The sequence below is a fragment of the Silene latifolia genome, chromosome 1, assembly GCF_048544455.1.
Source record: "Silene latifolia isolate original U9 population chromosome 1, ASM4854445v1, whole genome shotgun sequence".
NCBI classification, from domain to species: domain Eukaryota; kingdom Viridiplantae; phylum Streptophyta; class Magnoliopsida; order Caryophyllales; family Caryophyllaceae; genus Silene; species Silene latifolia.
Window position 1 is genome coordinate 6429238 of NC_133526.1, and position 18774 is coordinate 6448011.

At 37.4% G+C, this 18774-nt stretch overlaps 2 protein-coding genes across 2 annotated transcripts; both read right to left on the minus strand.

Moving 5' to 3' along the window:
- Positions 1 to 932: 932 nt before the first annotated feature.
- On the minus strand, positions 933 to 10825 carry LOC141595190 (uncharacterized). The gene is made up of 18 exons (XM_074415163.1): positions 10464 to 10825; positions 8613 to 8726; positions 8389 to 8514; positions 8198 to 8260; positions 7454 to 7561; positions 6789 to 6866; positions 5381 to 5473; positions 5148 to 5234; positions 3578 to 3679; positions 2810 to 2929; positions 2658 to 2720; positions 2425 to 2570; positions 2187 to 2268; positions 2017 to 2075; positions 1893 to 1938; positions 1475 to 1566; positions 1310 to 1379; positions 933 to 1218 (listed from the first exon to the last, which is right to left on the minus strand). The coding sequence occupies exons 1-18, from the start codon at positions 10701 to 10703 to the stop codon at positions 1153 to 1155; spliced, it is 1755 nt and encodes a 584-aa protein (XP_074271264.1). The 5' UTR covers positions 10704 to 10825; the 3' UTR covers positions 933 to 1152.
- Positions 10826 to 12203: 1378 nt separating this feature from the next.
- Positions 12204 to 17134, minus strand: LOC141595205 (uncharacterized protein At5g02240-like). Its single transcript, XM_074415177.1, has 7 exons — positions 16721 to 17134; positions 15253 to 15521; positions 14858 to 14894; positions 14535 to 14632; positions 13949 to 14010; positions 13111 to 13234; positions 12204 to 12520 (listed from the first exon to the last, which is right to left on the minus strand). The coding sequence occupies exons 1-7, from the start codon at positions 16941 to 16943 to the stop codon at positions 12401 to 12403; spliced, it is 933 nt and encodes a 310-aa protein (XP_074271278.1). The 5' UTR covers positions 16944 to 17134; the 3' UTR covers positions 12204 to 12400.
- Positions 17135 to 18774: the final 1640 nt, after the last annotated feature.

The following is an 18774-nucleotide window of genomic DNA, read 5'->3' on the forward strand; positions in this document are numbered from 1 at the left end:
AATAATTTGGAAAATAATAGCAAGGGAAAGTAGGCATGTGGAAGTCACATGGGCACTAATTAGTTGGGGTTTGTTACGTTTGATAAATCAGCTTCTTTTAAGCTTACTGAACGTGATCACATGCACTCAATCAATACCTGCAAAGCTAAGCGTTGGTTGTTCCTGCCTTTCTTGTTAACTCTACCTAGGTGTTCATTCATCAAAAAAAAAAGAAAAAATCGACGACACCGGTGAGGGTTGGTCGTAAGTTCCGATTTACCCGTGTCCATTTAAATCAGTTACCAAAGAATTGTTCTGGTTGAATGAGAGAGCTCTAATGAGCTTATGATCACTTCAAACGGGATGAAACCAGACGATATACAACAACAAAAATGAGTACTTCCGTATGATTTAATTTTAGGTCAAGGGTTTGATTACTTGTGTTATAACATTATTCACAAATTGGAGCCAGTGGGGTGACCTTTGAATGATAAAACACAGCAAGTCACCCGAGCTATATGTTAACAAGGCTTACGGAGTCATCTTACTTCGAGGGTAAGATTATTTGTAGTCTTGACAAAGCCTTAAGTTGAGCCTTAAAAATCTAAGATTCAACTTAAGACTATGGGTGAGTGTTTACCCCTCTTTTAAGGGAAATTATCCAATGATTCGACAACATGTGCCAACAGAAGTGAAGTGGAAAAGTAGAGTCTGACGGATAATGTATAAAGTCTGAGGTGAGTCTGAACAATAAAGAAATAATAAAAGTTAGTGAAAAGCTGATGTGGCAGAGTTTTAAGACTTGGAAAAGATCTTGTTAAAGAGGTGACGAAAATACAAAACCAAACATTTTCCTGTAAATGTCTCATTTAGTGAAAGGCATTCTATACTCCAAAGTCCAATCCAATAGAAGGTTCCCTGCCCCAAAGATTTAAAAAGCTAACTGAAATCCATAGAGCAAAAGTGTTGTTGTTTTCCGCTTCATCTTTAACGTTTCTCAAACACTACAACCAACCTTCTTCTACATCAGTGTTCTAGTACAATACATATTGAAACATTAAGCCGTTAAAACTTGATGGATCAAGATCAAGATTGATTTGCGACCTTAATACACAGGCAAAACCTTTAGGAAAGTCGAAAAAACATTTGACCCAAACCTGGCTACCACAACGCCTAAAACTTGAAATCCTTCTTCTTTGATTTCACATCCTTGTCCTTTCGTTTCCTCTTTTTCTCATTCTGTGGAACAAATGATCAATCAAGTTAAAAAAAAAACAATACAAATTGAAACCGAGGAATTGTACCGCACTCTTTGGAATAGAGCACTGACCTCTGCCACCATATCACTGAAATCTTCACGCTGGTTGCGTAATCTCTCTTCCTCCCTTGCCTCTTCGTACCTGTAAATTTGATGGAGAAAAAAGGACAACAAACTTACACATCGAAACAAAGGATACGGAAAAAGATCAACAGGTCTATAGGATTCGAAACTTACTTGGCAGACAAAACATCATCCATGGCCTCCAATTCTTCTGGTCGTAGAGAGACGTCCACTTTATCTGTTTTTTGCCCTCTAAGAAGATCAACCTATGAGGAAAGAAAGGAAGCAAAAGATAGATCAGTATACAACACCTGCAAGTAGACTATGCTTGCTGCCTCCCTTCCCACAAACAAGGGTGTCTTAATCCCATATTGATTCGGGTCGGCTAACATGACTGTATTATTTGAAACAATCAACTGGTAAAATCATGATGAATAAAGAATATACAACAAATGGAAGAAATCGGTGTGAATGAAGGAGAGGACAACAAATAAGTAATTAAATACATAGATAATGAATTAATCAAGCTCCAAATTTGGGAAGTTAGAAACAGACGGAAATAAAGCAACTGCGATGACACAAATTTACTTACCCTCTTTGCTGCATTTTTGTCTTGGGTGGCACCTCCAAGAACATAACTGATTACAATAAAGAATACCCGCATGAGTAGGAAAACACTAGAACAAAAAATAGAACAAAAGGAACAAAATGCATACGTATGACTTGTTCCAAGTAGAGTGCCAGGCGCAATCCTTTCTTCTTTTTCCTCAAGTACCTTCACAAACATCAGAAATTTTAGATCATAACCAAGTAAACAGACGACATTCTACCAGTGGTACAAAATCACAGAGCCATAGAACTGGTAAATTAATATATCCTTGCTTACTTGATAGAGTTGTTTTTCAGGCTCTTTTCTTTGGTGCTTACGAAGCTCAATGACATCAGGTGTTTCAACTCCGGTGGGGGTACTGTACAGTACAAACAAGCTCATTAGTAATAAAATAAAGGGAGGGAGTACTGCAGAAACAAATTGCTAACAGATAATGCTCGATAACCAAATAGAGCACACTAGCCATCAAGTGTAGTTTGTTTGGGAGACACACAAAGTTCAATAAACAAAGTACCTTGAGAGGCTATCCGTAGACTGTATACCATCGAACAGCTCCTCATCTCCAATCTCTTCCTGTTCCTCTTCTTCCTCATAATCCTCTTCCACTTCCTCTTCTTCCTCAAGATCTCCCCAATGCTTGGACTTATCAACAGGCTCTTCCTGCATCCATTACACAATTAGAACAGTCTTTACATAAAGAAAGATAGGTGAAACACTGAAAGAAGTTAAGAAAATCCACCAGGATACCTCATAATTTGGCTCATCTTGCTGCTGGACACCAAATACATCCCCGTACAAAGGACGTCCATACTGTCAAAGCACATAAAATCATAGATTGAATCAAGTTCTTCTTCCATTACATACTTGCCAGAAAACAATTGTTCATACAAAGCACCTACCTCGTCAACAGGGGGTTTTCCCCAGCCACCAACATGATAACCAAAACTAGCGCCGGGAGGAATTGGAGCATTCAAACCAGGGATTTTGAGGTGAGGATATGACGGAGGAGGACCATACCTCTGTTGAAGAAAAATGCAGATAAGAAGTCTGTTAGCCAAGAGCCGGGAAACCGCAATAAACGCAGGATCTTTATAAACAATGCACTTAGTGCATCGGTTAAGTAGTTTATCGATGCAAAAAAAGATTCTACATAATGATATTCATTAGTGTGTCACAATTCGAAAATACTACAAATGGCCATAACTAATAGATTCCCCAAAGGTATAAATCATACCTCGACCAAGTAACCACCCTCCTTCCGTTCAAAAGTTCTAGACCATTACTGGCCTACATACTGCCGCCATTGACCATTGTTTACGATAAATTTGTTGGCTTTAACAGAATAATCATAATCAAAAAAATTACAATTTTACATCGTAATTTAGATCCTTTCCTCTTAGTGGGTAACAAGGCGAATCACGTTATGGAGGTAGTTGAAGAGCTTGTTGTCGTGGAACATAGTGGAGGAAAGAAATAGGGAGTATTGATATTTAGCGAAGGAAAAAGAGGAACATTGTCGGATTAAATTGAGGAGCAGCAATCTTAATTTAGATCTCAATTAATATAGTTGAGTTTTAAAATCACCTAAGAATTTAAGATACTATTGAATTAAAATATAATCTGACTATGATATAAATGGGAAAACCAGAAACATATAGATCAGTTACCTGCATATTTATGAGCCATGGCGGAGGGGCACCCTCTGGCATGCCAAGAGCTTCCTTCAGATCCTTAGATAAGGTACCAGGCTTCATCTCTCTCAGTTTTACCTGAGCAATAAAAGTAAAACATAATGACACCGATATCTGTAGCAACTAGCACATCATCCAGTGTCACATTTGTATTTGATCCTCATCTAAAGTTACCAACACCAGGAGGGTTATCCAACTATTTTTCAATGAGCATTGTGTGATTAAAACAAAAAACCACCCAGCAACTCACCTCCAAGGAAGTAAAGTACTGTAGTAAACAAGCCAGAGAAAAGTTATCCACCATCACCATTGTTTGTTGGGGGTTCCCATGAAAAAGTAGAAAATAAAGGTATACTATTGTTGCTCTCTTAGGACTTGCTGGATACCAAAGCATGAGGGGAAGGGGAGATGAGGGGGTTGAAAGATAGAAAGGAGGAAGTGGAAAGGGAGCCTTAGGGTGTGTTTGGATTGAGGGATTTGGAGGGAAAAAAAAGAGAGGGAGAGTAGAGGACTTAAAATCCCTTGTTTGGATAGCAAGTAAGGTTGGAAGGAAATGGGGGGGAGAGATTTTGAGGGGTTCATTTCCCTCCAAGCCTAATCAAAATGTCTCCATAATAGGCAAGATTTGGAAGGAAATTGTGTCCAAACACCCACATCCCACATCCCATTTCCCCTCCCCTTCCTTTCTCTTCCCTCTTTCCCGCTCCCCACCCTTTCCCTCCACTTTTGTTATCCAAACACACCTGGATTTAGAGGGGAAAAGAAGGGCGGGAGAGTGGGGGATTTAAAATCCCTCGTTTGGATAGCAAATAAGGGTGGAGGGAAATGAAGGGGGAAGGATTTGGAGATCCATTTTCCCTCCTCCAAGGCTCCAAGACAAATCAAAATCTCTCCACAATAAGCAAGATTGGAGGGAAATTGTATCCAAACACCCACACCACATTCCCCCTCCTTTCCCTCCACTTTTGCTATCCAAACACACCCTTAGTGTCTTCCTTCAAAATATATCCTATACTGAAGGAGATTTAATTTGGCTGGCTGATGGGGAAATGGATCACTCTTTTGCCCCCAAAACCAATATGCCGTCCAAACAGGGGAAATTGTTCCCCTACCTTTATCTCCGAATCACTCACTCCAAACAATGTGTTAATATCTTCCTATAACGACCACCATAAATACCTTCCTATGAAACAACAGTCCTTCTCCCCCTACCCCTCTCCCTACACCCCCAAAGGCCCAAACAAGAGAACCATGAAAAAAAGATCATATAATGGAGTTTCCATTCTATTACCAAAATTAATATTAAGCAGAAATAAACATCACTCAGCAAAGGTGTCACATCAGAACAGTAATCTGATACTCGCTTTGTTTGTGCCTCATTGAATATCTTGTTAGGTTTGAACTGAAGTAGGAAATCCTGAACTTGTTTAATCTTTAATTGGTACCACACCAAAACTACAAACATATTCAAGGGCTTGAGAATGATGAAGGCTTCCCAGGTTGTGGCACTAAAATAAAACCCCACATGCGGGCACAAAATTCATACCTCGAATTCTTTTCCTTCATAATACATATCACCATAACTTGTCAACTTTGGCTTTGTCTGATACTTGAAAAAAGCATCATGGAGAACCTGTAGGGTGCAATAAGGAACAATATCAGCAAATCAACAACCGGAGGAGGATAACCCAAAACAAATTTATCATTTCCATATCTCCCTTGACTACAGCTGTCAGTTATAACAGCAAAAACACTGACAAGTGTGACAGCACAACAAACCTGATAGTCAATATCCATCTTTCCCATCTTTGGCTGCATACGTTCACGTTGTTTCTGCTTTAACTTTTTGCTATCCTCCTTCTCAATATACGCCTACACATGGCACAATAAACTGCTTTGTCATGCAAATACTTATAAGAAACATTTCTCATGGTGACATCAAATTTTATAAAGAAGTCGCATGACAAGCAGTGCACAAGAAAAAAGCAATAAATACCTACAAGGATATAAGCAGCTGCATAAAAAAAAAGTTACTAAATCAGATTGTTCATTTTTCATAGGTAAGAACTGGACCAAGCTACACCTACTATACAGACCCAAGCTCAACTGGATGAAGCCCTCGTAGCACCCCACCCCACCTATGAGGACTTGACCACCAGTAGGGGATCAGCTCAGCAGTGGTACATGCACGAACTTGGGAGCTAGGGCCTAATTAATACTCCCTAATTCTCAGGAATTTTTCCATAGATCGTTTTGAGCTTATTCACTAGTACTGCCCCATTTCCATTTTGAGCATGTTTTACTTAGTAGAATCACCCTGTTTTAATGATGAGACTCACCACCCCCACGCACAACCTTAATCCTTGTGCAAAAAACAAATGGAGCATTTCCAAAGAATCAGCGTAGTATATAAGATAGATAAGGGACCATTTAAAACAATAAGAGGATGACTTGAACTATGCAGCATATTGAGGCCTTGAGGGTATTCAGCCCTATGTTACTCAAGCTTGACTGACTGTATGTGCAGCAAGGTAGTGGAAATAATTAATGTTTACGGCCAAAATGAATGTTCGAGAGTTCACATAGTAATAGATATAATCCTCTCTTTACTCTTTGAAATATCACCAGCCTTATTTTATTCTCCCTGCAATTCTTTCAGTTCTTTACGTTTTAATATTCTTGTGAGGAGTATTCAGTCAAAACGTAAAGAACCAAATGAGTCGGAGGAAGTAATGTTTATTTGCGCTACTTTTATTTACGAACAATGAAATTGACCAAAATACTCGTTCACCCAAGACTCAAGTAGGATTAGAAGATGGGGAAGGAAGATTGGTATTATTGTGACAACAGTCTTTTTATTAAGTTTCTTAAATTATCTCATCATAGAAACAAAGGGAGTATTAAATTGTCGCATTTGCCCCGATAGTTGTAACTAAAGCAAATCAAGGTAGGATGACATGGTGCCTAGTGTTGATAAGGATGTGATCTATGACGACTTTATTTTTCAAAAAATGTAGCCAAAAAATTTAAAAATAACAAAACTAATACAGCATCAAATACTTTGAATTCAAAGCATGCTGAAAACAGCACAAACAACTATAGGAAATATGGGGATAACATATTCCATTATCCCGCAATACGCTATGGACAACTACGCGTGTATCAAGACGAATATTCAATCAGTTACCTGTCTAATTTTCTCAATGCCAGTAGCAGCAATGAAATCAGGAAGCTGAAAGGGTTGTTTCTCAATACCTCGTTTCCCCTGCAAAAAGAATACCAAGATCTGATGAGGTACAAATTCACATCAACAATGAACCACGAAAAGTCGAAAATTGGAAAAGCAAAGTAAGAGTCCGCCCGATCTAAAATCTAAAAACAATAATGTCCCACAACATCTGAAATAAATTAAAACATCTTCAGGACAGCCTATATTAGACAAGCTAGAATGACTAGTGAAGCATACATCCTCGTGACAACAAACCCTAAAATTCCCAAGTAAACCTAAATGCATATCAACATACTACAACAATTCCTTTTTTTTTTTTGAAGAATCATACTACAATTCTAGTCAACCAAGTTCCACAATCTAGGTATCCAGTCACACCAGCAGACACATAATCGAGGAACCACTCAAGGGTCATCTTTAGCAAACACCTACCCATTTGGCCTCCAAGATTGTCACAACAGCCACCCTGCAAGAACCATGTATATCCGTATAAGATAAACCTCATCGAGTGTTACCAACCCTCACCCTGTTCCCCAAGACTTAAAAGCAAAAAAGAATCCATGTGTGTTTACAACATGCATACTTCTACAAGTGAAGCCAAATGATCAATTATTTTTACTAACCTGCAGGTATTTCCGCTTCTGACACCAGTGCCTAGGAACAGGAACTGTATTTCGGTACGACTTCAGAAACACCAAAAGCTTAGGGTCTGATGCAGTAGCGTCCCAAATCTAAAATAATTAATCAACGTTAGCTTTAAGCAAATATACAGAACAAAAGAACACACAAATTAACACAGATCTGGCCTAAATATGTAAAATTATATTTTCAAAAATTGTTCACAAGCAACTGAAAGACACGTCATGCAACTGACCACCTTCTAACTTATCAAACACAATGTTAGAGAAAATTGAAATGAAGTCAATTAAATAATATTTTCAAAGTTCAGTAGATTAATAAAATACATCATACAAACTTGCAGAAGTGCAATAACAAAAAAATAAAATAAAGAACCTAGTCTATTAAACATGTTGGCACACGAAAACACAAAAGACATGCTGAACCACGTTCTCACTAATATAAAACAAAAGATCAAAGAAATGAAGTCTCGGAAATAAAAAGAAACCAATGAAATGAATCATGTTCCCAAGTTGCACAAGATACTCATATCAACTCATTTAGGAAAATAAAATTTGCGAGTCCAATTGATTGCCATTTGTTTGAACCATATACACTAAGCTTACCACCACAAGGGACTCAACCCCCTTCCACTCCCAAAAAAAAAACATTTCCTGATTTCCATTTTCACTTATCATAGGGTTGACAGTATATGTTAAATAAAACTGTGATAAACAAGATACCCGTACCTCTACAACATCAGGCCTACGGCACACCTGCTTCAACTGAGCAATTTTCATTCTCCTTTGCAGCTGAAAGTAAGAAGAGTTGAACCAAAAGGCAGTTCAGCGAGAGATTAAATTAGCAAGTATACCTAAACTTACGAGTTCACAACTAGCCGGAAATAGAATAACAGAGAGGAAAGATAATAATTCAAAACCTTTTTCTTCTTATTTGAAACGCCCTTCTCTTTCTGTTGGGATTCTTGTTCTTCCTCATCAGAATCGGAATCGGCTTTCTTCTTCGCTGCAAGTTCTTGATCCGCTTCATCTTTCTTGGCATTGCCCTGAGTTGATGAGAGAAAAATCAGATTGAATAAGTCAACAGAGCTGTAAAGCAGAGCCAAAAGAGTCACAGGCACACAGCCCACAGGTGAACATTTACCTCAACTTCAAGTTCTTTGAAGGAAAATTTCTCAAAAACACTTTTGAAATCATCGAAAACGCCATCCAAATCTGCCTTTTCTGGCACATATTTAATCTCAACTTCCTCCACAATCTGGAAAATCAATTACGATAAGTCTGCTGTACTACAATTTTAAACAGAAACATACTCTCACAAAAAAAAAAAAAAAATTAAAAAATTAAAACCTACACTATTATTCTATTTCTACAAATTTCAATAAAGCGGAGTAAGCGGAAGGAGTAAATGGCAAATATAAGTGAGGGTAGTGTCCAAAGGATAAGATACAAGTTGAAAAAACACATTCCTCTATTCCAATCAGTAAGCAACATCTATCTTTTTCAACGAGGGGATGATCTCCAGTAGCATACCAATTTAAAAACAAAATACAAACTTCCACCATATTCTCCAGAACCATTACGCTAACTCTCCAGCCATCCATGCACAGAGACTGTTCCAATAAATTCCTATACTAACGGGGAAACGAACACTTAATGGAGCAACTTCTAACTAACCAGCACATGCATATATACCAACATGATGTAAGCAACAAAGTCCCACCAGCCAGAAATTCCAAGCCTAACAAATCTTACTATATGTTGATGAAAACAAAGTCATTGCCATCTGCTTTTAAAAGAGGGCGCATAAAGCTGACATTGCACCTCAATTCAAAACACTAATACAATTTGTGTATTCAACGAAACATTTAACCGGTTTGCACTCGAGCAAGTACAACATTTGTAACTCAAATTATGGGTAAGAATAGACTTTGAACTAGTAAGAGTCCATTGCAGCAACCTCTGACACCGAATAACCCAAACACAAAACCAACCCTCAATTTCCAAAAAAACTACCCTATTTCTAGTTCACAAACTCACTAAATGCTTCGCTCTACACACAACTAGACCCAACAACATAACTAAATAAAATCATACAACCTTATAGCCCAACTTCCACATCATTGACAGTATATAAAAGAACACGAGCATAAAACACTCAAATTGAAATGCAGACAACTCAAGTGATAAACAATTCAACAAATACCAAACCCCATTAGCATATACAATCTAATTAATTCAACAATTAGTCTCACTATAGACGGATATATCCGTCTAAAGTGAAAGACGGGTCAAATATGCTTAAAGTGATGGCATTTTTGGGCTCCACCATGCAACTTGTTGCTTGTCTTATTCTTAAAGTGGGTGGATATTTGGCCCGTCTATAACTATAGACGGATATTTCCCGTCTATAATGAGAATTTGTGTTAATTCAAATGATGCCTCACACTCCCATGTAAAACATGTTTTAGCATGAAATTTTACTTTCAGAATCCACAATCTAACAAGATTAAATTCCCAATTAAATAGAATGAATTTTTACTTCAGAATCCATAATCTAACTGATACAAATGGCGGGACAAGGATATACAATTATGGGTGCGAGACAGTGATGGAATAATAACATCAAAAAACACTAATTAGAGTATATACAATCTAATTAATGCACTTGATACTCATACACCAACAATCCCCAAATGAAGCAATCAGGACACGACTTTCTAACACCTGTGGCGGAGCAAGGATTTACAGTTACGGAGCGAAAGTTGTGCCACCAATGGTGGAGCAAGGATTTACAGTTACGAGAGCAAGCTACTAATGCAATAAAGTAAAACTAAACTCGAAACGAAAAACATCAAACATCTGAACTAAACAATCCGTATCACCATCGCTTTATCCCGTCAACTGCTCCAAAACCTAAAACGAACTCAAAAACCCTAATTTCTAGGGTTTAAAATCAACAATACAACAAAATTAACAAAGGAAGAGAATCGACCTTCTTCGGACCATCAATGGCGTCATCAGCGTGAGAAGAATCGTTAGCATCAACAGAACTATTATCCGTCGTAGATGATTGAACCTTAGTTTTCTTCTTCTTTTGTTTTCGGCGACGGCGGCGTTCGTTTTCCTTCGATTTTTTGTTGTTAGGGTTCGGTTTTTCGACACCGCCGTTTGCGAAACCGTTATGTAACGAAGCCGTAACGTCGACGGCGGTGTTCGCTATCTCCACCGTCATCGCCGCCGTGGATTTGTCGGAGTTTAAACTTTGTAAAGGATGGTTTGGGAGATTTGTGGTTTTGAGATTGGAGGTGTGGGGTTGTGTAATTTAATCGGGTATGCCCCTATCCGATGTCTCATGGCGGTTTATATATTTTTACAGCAAGTCTACGCGCATATCCGTCTTCAGCTTTTGACGGATATGTCCATCTTTAACGAGAATTTGCGATGTTTTTAACTCTCGTGGCTTGTGAGAGACGGTTTCACACTAATTCCGATAAATGTGCTGATCTATTGGTTGGGGCTAAATTGGGTTTTAGTAACGATAGATAAAGGGATTAATGAGGAAAAAAAAGAATAATTACTTTACTAGAAGTCTTCTTTCAATAACGTTTCGGGCAATACTCTATACAATATAAACTTTGTGTTGCTTGAATATACCAGAAAAAAATTTTGAATAATGTGTTGGATTGAACAAATGGGAGTAATTGTAAATAATCATTATTACAAAATGTTGTCCAATGTCAATGTCAACTCAGTATGACGATTTCAGCCTCTCTAATCACCATAATAATATTAATAGTATCGTTGTCTTACTTATAGTAACGTCATCTTGAATTATGAGAGTGATGTCATAGAGGAAGAAATGACGAGACAAGTTCTTATTAATGGTCCGGATTATATTTTGACAACATCTAACGTATCTAAATTTACGTATAAAAAAAAAAGAAAAAAAAAAAAAAGGAAATACTCCGTGGTAGAAATTACTTTTTTAAAAGAGAAAGTGTAAAACACTACAGTTTTTCTTTTACCATCTAAAAGTTTTGAAGTATGCACAACAATACGGTAGTATATTTTACATATTTCAATAATTTATTACATAACTTGATCGATTTTCATTTTGTGTTAAGTTAAAACATCATATTAGCCAAATTATTGATTAATCATATTTGTGTAATTGAACTATAATGTTCATACTCATGATGATGTCAAATTGTTTCTCGATAATCTCTAGCCAGGACGGAGATAAGCACACGCCAAACTGTGATGATGCCAAACTATTCATACTTATGATGATGCCAAACAATGTCAAATTCTCGTGATCTTTTATTTCTCACACTTTGTCTTACTACTTGGTGATGATCTCCATTCTCCAACAAGGACGGAACTAGCACAAGCCGACCAAGCCATACTTTTTAGGGGAGAAAAACATACACAATAAGTTTCATTTTTTTTTTTTAAAGTTTAAAAATAACTAATTAAAAATATAAAATTGATGTTTTGTAGAATTTAAACCTAACTATGCCCCTTTATCTCCAAAGTCATTTCGACAACCCTTTTAATTTTCCTCATCTGTTATTATTTCTCTACAATGCCTCATCCAACCACCGCGACCTTATCCAGAGTACTTCGTACATCTTTGGGCAAAACGTTATAGCAGTAGCTCTGATTACATACATATAGAGGTAACTCTGGTTACATATAATGCAGCAGAGGCCAACTAAAAACACCATATAAATTGACTAATGCTATGGCCGGAAAAAGGCCACTTTTTTATTGATCAAACAGCAGAGTTTCATGCAGAAGTACAAATCAAACCGAACAATGGCAGTCAACATAAACCTTTTAAGCTAGGTTTTTAGAAATCGAAATCAGTAAATAATACACTTGGATCGCTTAATTTAGAAGGGAGTTTAACACAATTTGGCCATGAAATTAAAAACGACTGGTTATTGTAGAGAAGAGAGCTTTAAAATCTGTAGTTGGTTCCCCAGCTCCCTCCGGCTTTGAAGCTAAATCAAACGCCTTAAATTTTGCCTCCTCAAATTGCAAAGCCTGTCAAGGTAAAACAAGTGAGCATAACAAGACACGAAAGGGTGGACTTAATATAGAGTCGTCAACCATTTTCCACATTAGCAGCTTTTATATAAAACTCGAAAAAGCATACATGAGATCAAGACTGTTCTTATTCGATTTGAGAAAAGTAAGTCCATTTGGTTCCCCAGTGTATCAATCGGAAACAATGTCTTCTCGGAAGGAATGTCATTGGTGAAGACTGGTCATAGGCACCCCCACCCGTGAACACTAAGCAAAACATATACTCATACAGTCATACCATCCCACAATGCACCATAAGTAAAAGCTTCCAAAGGCATGTCTCAATCACTAAAACATCTAATTCTATATACACCCTGTTTACTATTTAATCTATGAGACCGAGACCATGACTAGGGCGGCTGCTAAATGTTAAACAATGTTTGGCAAGTCGTATTCTCACTGGTAGCATTTTATTTCAATTATTTTCTGTTAACTTTGTTTATCCTTCTTTTTCAGCCACCAATCCAACCGTTGCAAATACCAAACCGAGAAAAAAGTTGTCTGGTAAGAACAGAAAATTAGGTTACAGTGAGATATGAGATATCTACCTGAATGCAGACTTCTGCCACGTCAGCTCTTGAGATGGTTCTTGTCTCAGTCTGAAGAAGTTCGTCATCCTTTCCAACGATCAATTCCCTGACACCTCCTGGTTTGTCCTGCAAGCCTCCGGCCCTGTGTCGACCAATTTATGTAAATTACTCCTTTGCCCTAGCTTCACTTATTCTAAGATACGTAGTATACCAAAGTGGCAGCCTTTGCAGCTACATAACCTAACTCAGTCAGTTTTAATGGAAAAAACTTGGTTTTCCCTTTAGTATCTGCTTCTTTTCCATTTCGGGCATTTCCGCACTCCAAATGTGTTTCACAATGCTCAGCTCAGATTATCTGGTCTGGGACTTGAGACGCTCTTATCGTCGAACATTTTAAGGTGATGCGTCATTTAACTCATGATGTCCCTAAGTAGGGTAGTCTGAATACCTACATACATCTAGAATGTTGTGGCCGTATGTAAAATTGAGATTATATCTAAGAAATGAGAATCCTCCCGTGCGACATGTAAAATGAGAACCTACTAAGAGTAATCAAAATACCAAACTTTATTCATTGTCATGGGCATCAGCGCATTGCATCCATACGATTAACATTTGTTTCACACAGCGGCATAGGCACGTATGAGTTGTTGGGGTTTCACAGATTTTTTGATAAATGATGCTTGATATCGCTAAATATTGCTAACTCAAAAACATGTTAGTTCAAGGACCCCATATTAAAAAGAGTATAATGACAATGAGTCTAAAATGAGCCCACATTCCTTAAGTTTCTGCTCCAACACTGGTTTCAGACTTTCACATAAGGCTTCAGTTGTAAGTCAAATTGTGTAAATACCTTATAATTGTATATGGTATTCCAGAATCAGCCAGATACTGCTCCGCCTTTCTCTTCCAGATCTGTAATATTGTAACAATAGCAAGACTAGTCAGTTTCCAATCTGGAAATAAACAGGAAAACAGACAAGGATGCTCATGACTGCCTCGATAAATAGCCTTTCCGATAAAAAGCGTTTCCAAACATATATCAAGTCTCTAAATCATTGAACATCTCAGAATTATATGTATCCACTGAACTGTTCCATCCATATTCTGCCAGTAAGCTCCACATTTTGTCCAGAGTTTAATTGTGAATTTGCAGTAAATGATCATGAGTTCATGACCAAACATAAAGGCAGAGGAGATCCGAGAAAGCAACAAATATACAAAGATAAATTGCGCTAGAAAATAAACTTATACAGTATCTCCTTCTGCTTTCACGGAGAATCTCAATTAGGACCAGATCATTAGTTCTGTACTCTAGGTTATTAAAACTGCATCACTAACAAAGCCTTACGCACAAAATAATTCGGAGTAGCCCAACATGAATCTTCATAAGAAGGGCAATTTAAGAAAACAAAACTGAAACCGAGAAAGAATTTTACCAATATATTTCCGTTAGCTAGGCTGTTCAGAGGATGATTGACATTTGTGCCTCCCATTGATCCGACCACCACAATGTGCTTTACTCCAGCAGCCTTAGCTATTCATAAGAAACCAATTTGAATGAGGTTCACTATGCACAATAACCCATCACCCATATATGTTCTTACACATTCTCAAACGAGACGGGCTCACACAGTACTTTTTGTGACACCGCTTCATTTTTAAAAAGTTGTATGTGTCGCCATTTATACGTGTGAGGCAGTCATGAGAGACAAACTGATATTAATAAGAGAAGTTAATTGGCAAGTAAGGTAACTCTTACCAACATCTATTTGATTCTTCTGTCCAATCCAATCAACCTGGCAAACAGAAAGCTTCCGTTAACATGAGATATAAACAATAACAACATTATCCTAGTGCTTGCGGCAGGGTAAGGGGGTCGTCAATCATGTGTACACAACCTTACCTTTGTGTCAAGAACAGCCATACAAAAAATGACTACAGATGAAAATTGCATCGTAAAATACACTGACACTCCGCTACTTCATGCAACAAGGAGCATATAGAGTTTAGAGGACCATTTTGCAATATTCCATCATATTCAAAAAGCAAAGAATAGCGAATCTTTGCCTAATTGGAAAATGACAGAGAGACATGACAAGCAGTAAAGTTTAAAAAAAAAAAAAAAAAAAAACATAGGCCGTAAAAAGCAGCAACCTGCTCCGGGTATGCTCCTTCTTCAAATATAAATTCAGGCCTTTCTCTAGCAGGATCAGACCCTGGTTTCATTTTGGGTACAGCACTTGTTAGAATAATAAGAGCATCAATGCCTTCGATTGCAGGAGCTATGCTGTCAGTATCTCTAATATCGCCAACAAAAACATCATCTGCTCCTCCAATTGTCTGCTTACTGTCACTTGTTCGGACCAAACCCTTTCCATTGAATTGGTCTGATCTCTCCTTCAACTTCTTGTACACAATTTGTCCTTGACACAAAAAAAAAAAAAAAAAAAAGAAGAAGCTTGTATCAAATGAGAAATCCTATGAAATAATCCAACGAACTCATGGTGATTGAAGAAGCTACACAGAATCATGATCTTTAATCGAGGCAGCGATAACTCATTGCGACCATTGATTACAAATGAGCATAAGACGCTAGTGGATCAATTGTAACACTACCCACCGGTAAGACGATCTTGAGATACCGTTTCTAAGATTTTGGTTAGAACTTTGAACTTCAACCACAAAACTTCAAAACTTGATTTTCTCCACTCCTATTCATTCATTCATTCACAAAACTCGGTTTCCTTTGAAATCGATAAAAAGAGTACCAGGCATTACAAAACCACCACAACCTAAACTGTAACACTAGTCCTGACTCTTGAATAAGACGATCCTACAATAAGACGACCGTGTTTCTGAGGTTTTGGATAAGCCTTCAACTTGAAATTCTACAAGCTTACCCCATAGCATGAAATCATCACCCAAACGACAAGGCGAGCGACTAGCAGAGACTGCCACCCCCTAGGCAATAAAAATCATGATTATTATTTATTTATTTAACTTGTTCGACTTTCCTAAGTCGTCTATTGCATTACTAGTTCGTCCCCATTCTTTCCAGCCCAAACCACAATCAATGGCAAAATTACGCTTTGAATCTTTCAACTTTTCCGTTTATAAGGGGAACGACAATCCACCCCGGAAAATCGTCAGGTTTTCCAAACCAAAGCGTCTTGCTTGTAATCCCGTCACAAGCTTGTGACCTCTCACAAAAAGGAAGGGAGAGGGGACAAGGTGGGGTACCCCATGTGCTTCTCACCCACCTCTCAATGGGCATTTTGATCGCCCGTCTTCAATGAGATTTAGGTTTTCCAAACAACAACCAAAGATTAACAAATAATCGGGTAAATAAATAACATTTCAATAATAAAACAGAAATAAGTCCACTTTCCCTGGTCAAATTGTTAAGGTGCACTTGCACATGGTATCATAAGATTAGTTGGTAAACTCACGAGCAGTGGTACTCATGATCTGGGTTCAAACCCGTAAGCATCAAAATTGCCCTTGTTGTATCATAAGGTCTTTTAATAATCATCAGTTAATATGAAAACGTAAAGAAATAACGGACACAAACCCGTTAATAAGAAAAACGTAAAGAATTGACCGAGACAGACGGAGTACATACCAGTTCTACCAGCAGCACCAGTAACAAGAACAGTAGGTTTACCCAAATCAGTAGCCATTGCTACAAAAACACCTGTAAAACTCTTTTTTCTTGGAAAATTCTTGGAAATTGAGAAAGAATCAGAAGAAGAATGTAATGATGACAAGTGGTTGCACGTAAATGAAAGAAGTGGGCCATTACCTGAGGATAATGAGCCCATTATTAATGGTTCAATCAACAACATTCAAGTTTGTTTTTATGGGTTGGTTAGACGTTGGTTGTTTCTTGTTGTTGTGTTGGGTGGGTTAGATGATATTTCCACCATTGTTGTGTTGGTACTACTCCTATTAAGTAGTGTGCTCGATCTTTGATTGCCTTATCGGCTTATCTTCCATTTTTCATTTCTTTTTTCTTTTTTATTCTCGAGTTTTTTCTATGATGTAATTTGGGGGTGTAATCGAGCCGAATTAAACTCAAATTTGAATCGGTTTGAAATCGGCTCGAAAATTTTAGCTCGAGTTTAGAAGGAAACTCCTTAGAAAGTAAAGTGCGGAATCGGCTAATAATCTATTTGAGCTAAAAACGAGCTTTATTAAGTCTTTATTTTATTCACTTTAATTAATTTGAAATTAAAAATAAAAAATATATATATTTTAAGATAAATACAAATACTCCCTGCTATTCACTTATTTTTTTTCCCCTTTCATTTTGCACAAGAAATAAAAAATGATTTTGTATCACACAAAAACTTCCAGAAAAGGAAAGGGGGAAGAAAACCCGACTATCCCAAAAACGGAAAAAAGGAGAAAATGAGTAAATAGCAGGGAGTATAAGTTACTATTCATGTAGTTAAGGTATAATTATACTCAGTACATGCTAAAGTAACATTCGATTAAGAATAAAAAGAATTGCAAATACTAAAAGTAAATAAGCTAAAAATCAGCTTGAATTTAGTCAACCTTGCTCGGAATTAGTTTTGACCAATTTCGAACAGAGCTATAACCGAGCTGATTTCACGGACATTACGAGTTGGCTCTTATCATTAACAGTTTGACACCCATGTACTTGTATAAGTTTTGGCTTCTAAGATCATCTAACATACTCATGTTTATAAGATGCTAATATTTAATTGCTCTTTTCTTTAAATGTGCTTAGGCAATTTTGATTGATACTCGTTTTTGTAGAGTCAAACACACCAATTCGGGTGGAGATGGACAAATGTGAGAATAAAACTAGAAAGCATAAAGAAGGGTTTATAAGGAGTATATGGAAATCGAGTGATAGACTGATAGGTTGACGAGAGAGCATCAAAGGATACAATCCTCAGGGTGTGTTTGGATAGCAAAAGTGGAGGAAAGGGAGGGGAGGGGGAAGGAGGGAAGGGAAAGGGAGAGAAGAGAAGGGGAATGGGAATGAGATGTGAGTGTTTGGATACAATTTCCCTTCAAATCTTGTCTATTGTGGAGAGATTTTGATTAGGCTTGGAGGAGGGAAATTGGATCCCTCCAAATCACTCTCCCTCCATTTCCCTCCACCCTCATTTGATATCCAAACAAGAGATTTTAAATCCTCTACTCTCCCTCCCTTTCTTTTCCCTCTAAATCCCTCAATCCAAACACATCCTCAAAGTCTCGAACAATCCACCATCTAAGAGCGCTACGGCTTGGCATGATAGATTGATAGGAGAGTTGTTCTTATAAACCCGACGTTTATTATAGGTTTGCAATTATAGTTATGTACATGCCATTTTACAAAGGTCGATAATTTCAAACAAAAGCGATAAATATACACCAAAATACTATTCCAATCCTTAAGAATATTGCCACACTGTGATAATTGATAGTTTTGTAATACGACTTATAAATAAATTGAATATTGAGATTCTAGCTATCAGGTTAAAGGAGTTCATATGATAGATTATCATTGGATGCATACCTGATACCACGTATTACATTCTTATTTATGAAGTACACGCATATCTATGTATAACTCGTTTGGTTACTCTTCTAATTCATGGGAGTTTTAGAATCCCATGAATTGTGTTTTTGAACACAAATAGGATTATACATCCAGTT

Excerpts from the sequence above, each read along its gene's own strand:
- LOC141595190 (XM_074415163.1), bottom strand. The coding sequence starts at position 10,703 with ATGACGGTGGAGATAGCGAACACCGCCGTCGACGTTACGGCTTCGTTA. Across the intron at positions 5,474-6,788 it reads GCATTGAGAAAATTAGACAG|GCGTATATTGAGAAGGAGGA; the intron begins GTAACTGATTGA and ends TGCCATGTGTAG. Across the intron at positions 2,076-2,186 it reads CTGAAAAACAACTCTATCAA|GTACTTGAGGAAAAAGAAGA; the intron begins GTAAGCAAGGAT and ends ATGTTTGTGAAG.
- LOC141595205 (XM_074415177.1), bottom strand. The coding sequence starts at position 16,943 with ATGTTGTTGATTGAACCATTAATAATGGGCTCATTATCCTCAGGTAAT. Across the intron at positions 14,011-14,534 it reads TAGCTAACGGAAATATATTG|ATCTGGAAGAGAAAGGCGGA; the intron begins GTAAAATTCTTT and ends ACAATATTACAG. Across the intron at positions 12,521-13,110 it reads TGGCAGAAGTCTGCATTCAG|GCTTTGCAATTTGAGGAGGC; the intron begins GTAGATATCTCA and ends TTACCTTGACAG.